Below are 2,739 nucleotides of genomic sequence, written 5' to 3' on the forward strand. Positions count from 1 at the left end.
GCAGAGCTGCCTGCCGAGTGTGGAGGTTGGATCCGGGAACAATGAGAAATTATCTGTTAATTCTCTGCTCCTGCCACCTGCTCTGCTCCGAATAGGCTCCTTTGCCTTCAGTGGAGAGGCAAATTCCCCTACTCGGTGTTAAGCAAAATATTGATTTCCCTGCTTCGCAGGCCTGGGCCCTTGGAAAGGTGGTCCCGTGTTTTATTTATTTTTTTCATTCTCTGCAAAGGCAAAACAAGGCGCATTGTTCTGCTAATGTCCCCAGGAACTAGCGAGGGGGAGGGAGAAATCACCGCGGAGTGAGAGTTGCCTTAAACACCAGCAGAGAGCAGCTCTCCATTTGTGTTTTACATAAACACAAAACCCCCGCTTGGGAAGCTGCTAATGAGAGTGTTGCCTGGGGCCTCGGAACTCCAGGCTCTCCTTGGGGCTGAAATCTACATTGGCGATGGAGGGGAGGATATCGGCTGTCCGGGTTCCTCAGGTGGGTGGAAGACAAGTGGGGAGGCAGACGCTTACCTGTTGTTGGAACAGCAGCCCAGCACCACTGGCTAGAAGGTGATCTGGATTGCACAGGGCCCATGGATCAAGCCTTCCTCAATCCCTCCCTCTCGAGATCCCACACTTCTCTCTGGCAGGCTCTAGGGACCGGGGTGGAAGCTGCGAACCCGCTATAATAGCCCTTCCCCACTATCTCCAACACAGCGCGCACAAGCTGATTGTGCCAACCGAACCTTCAGCACCGCGGACAGGGACACGGAGCTGGTCAGGAGCCGGAAAGCGTCCAGGCTGAGGCCAGAGTTCCCCCAGGCTGAGGCCTTTCCCTTGCTACCCTGAGCACTGGCTGTCTCGGGTTTGCAACTATAAGGGCCAGTTGATGAGGCTGGTACAGATGGTGCAGGATGGTGATCGCCTGGAGCTGCCGCTCCAAATCTCCTCCCTCCGGGACCTGAGTCACAGCCCAAGCCACCTCCAAATAACGTGTATTCGGAGGAAAGACCCTCCTCCCCGACCAATCACTTGCACACACCAGCCCCATAGCTGCAGGTGCAGGGACACCAGCTAAAATTTCTTTCCCAGGTTCTACTTCGGAAAGGTGACACAATAATGATAGGTGGAGGGTGGGAGTCTACTGTGATGGGGCCTTAAGGGGCTCGCTCTCCTGGCTGTTAGCAAGGGCTCCTAGATTTCCAGGCCTGAGTGAAAGCATCCCGAAACTAACAACCACCCTGCTCCCGAGTCTCACTTCACAGTTCCTGAGGGGAGCTCCTTTTACAGTCTAACCTCCTATTTAGTTTTTCGTCTTTTTTGTCCTTGTATGTATGCTTCAAAGAAAAATATAGTATTTATGGTGGGTTTGGTCTGATGCGTGGAGGTGGGTCTGGTGGGAACCGAACCCCTTTCTGAAATGCTCCCCACTCCTATTCGCCAGAAACTTTCTCCTCCAGTTGCCATGGAGAGAGACGGCCGCTGCCTCCAGTCGCCATAGCAACGTGCGGGTGCCTCGGACCGCAAGATTGCGGGGCTCTGAAAGTCTTTTTTACAGTTCCCCTCGCTCCGCTGTCTTGGGGTCTTCTATCTCCGAAGCCGAGACCCCGAAAGTCTGGCTAACTTCTCCCGTTAACTGTCTTTGAAGGGTCCTCCCGCCGAACAGTCGGGCCACCCCTTTTTATGCTATGTTATTGAGATGCCCACTTGTGTGGCATGGGGCAGTTTCCCCAACGTTTTCACAAGCACTACCTATATATTCCCAGGAAGCTCATAGAGCACCAGTAATTATTACACTTCTTTTAAGAAATGGAAAACTGAGTCCCAGAAAGGCCCAAGGTCAGACTCTCAGTGATGGCTCAGTTGGCCTTGATCCTGCGTGATGTGGGATAGCGGGGTTGGAACCTGCCCGGACTCAGGCAAGTCCCTGAGTGTGGAGGGGGCGGCCGTGAGGCGCCAGACTTGCCAGCTGCCGCGGGATGCCACGTGAGGGGCGGGGACCCTGCAGGGAAGTGATTAAAAGCAGAGCCGAGCCTCGGGGGGCCGCTGCGGGGAGGGTCTTCTTGGGGCCTTCTTGCCCCGCCCCAGTCCGGCCGCGGCTGGGGTTCGAGCCACTGCTCCGCTGGCCTGAGTGTCCGGGGCATGAGCCGGGTTTGGGGGGCCGGAGGGCCTCGGTGCCAGGCGGCGCTCGCGGTCCTGGCTTCTCTGTGCCGGGCCCGGCCGCCCCCTCTCGGGCTGGACGTGGAGACTTGTCGGAGCTTCGAGCTGCAGCCCCCGGAGCAGAGTCCAAGCGCGGCCGACTCAGGTACTGGGAGACCCAGGTCCCTCTCCACTCCTGGATTTTTCATCCCAGTGGCGTCCCCTGCCCAACACACCAAGCCCAAGAGCTCCAGAACCTCAGGAGTCTAGCTCGGAGTCCCAGTCTGGGCCAGTCCCCTGGCTCGCCGCCCACAGGGAGAGATCCAAAGAGGACCCGGGAGGAGAGAACCCTTCTCCTTCCAGGTCACTAATTACGAGAGCCCGGAGATGCGGCATCCTTGGGGCCTCAGTTTCCCTTGTGTCTTAGGCTTATTCCAGGGGTGATTGGCCAGGGTTTGGGGGGAATAGAGACGTCCAGGGCACGGAGGAAAGCCTGTGTTCTGGGGGGGTGGGGGTGGCCCAGGGTCCAAGGCCCATCAGTGACTGGGTGAAGGCTGGCCGAACCACTGGGCTTGGGAAAAACTTGCGTCTGCAGCTGGCACGCGGTCTTTG

The 2,739-nt window shown here is 57.4% G+C and overlaps 1 protein-coding gene across 4 annotated transcripts in view; it reads left to right on the forward strand.

The window, feature by feature from the left end:
- Window positions 1-2,021: 2,021 nt before the first annotated feature.
- Window positions 2,022-2,739, forward strand: part of Syt6 (synaptotagmin 6) — a 60,168-nt gene continuing 59,450 nt past the window's right edge. For all 4 annotated transcript variants that reach the window (XR_004119738.1, XR_004119739.1, XM_031375030.1 and 1 more), the window contains exon 1: window positions 2,022-2,293. Coding sequence is in view for 2 of the 4 variants with exons in the window: in XM_031375030.1 (XP_031230890.1) it covers window positions 2,131-2,293 (163 nt within the window). In the remaining 2 variants the exon portion in view is untranslated. The remainder of the gene's footprint in view (window positions 2,294-2,739) is intronic.

The sequence above is a fragment of the Mastomys coucha genome, unplaced genomic scaffold (genome assembly GCF_008632895.1).
Source record: "Mastomys coucha isolate ucsf_1 unplaced genomic scaffold, UCSF_Mcou_1 pScaffold16, whole genome shotgun sequence".
Taxonomy (NCBI): domain Eukaryota; kingdom Metazoa; phylum Chordata; class Mammalia; order Rodentia; family Muridae; genus Mastomys; species Mastomys coucha.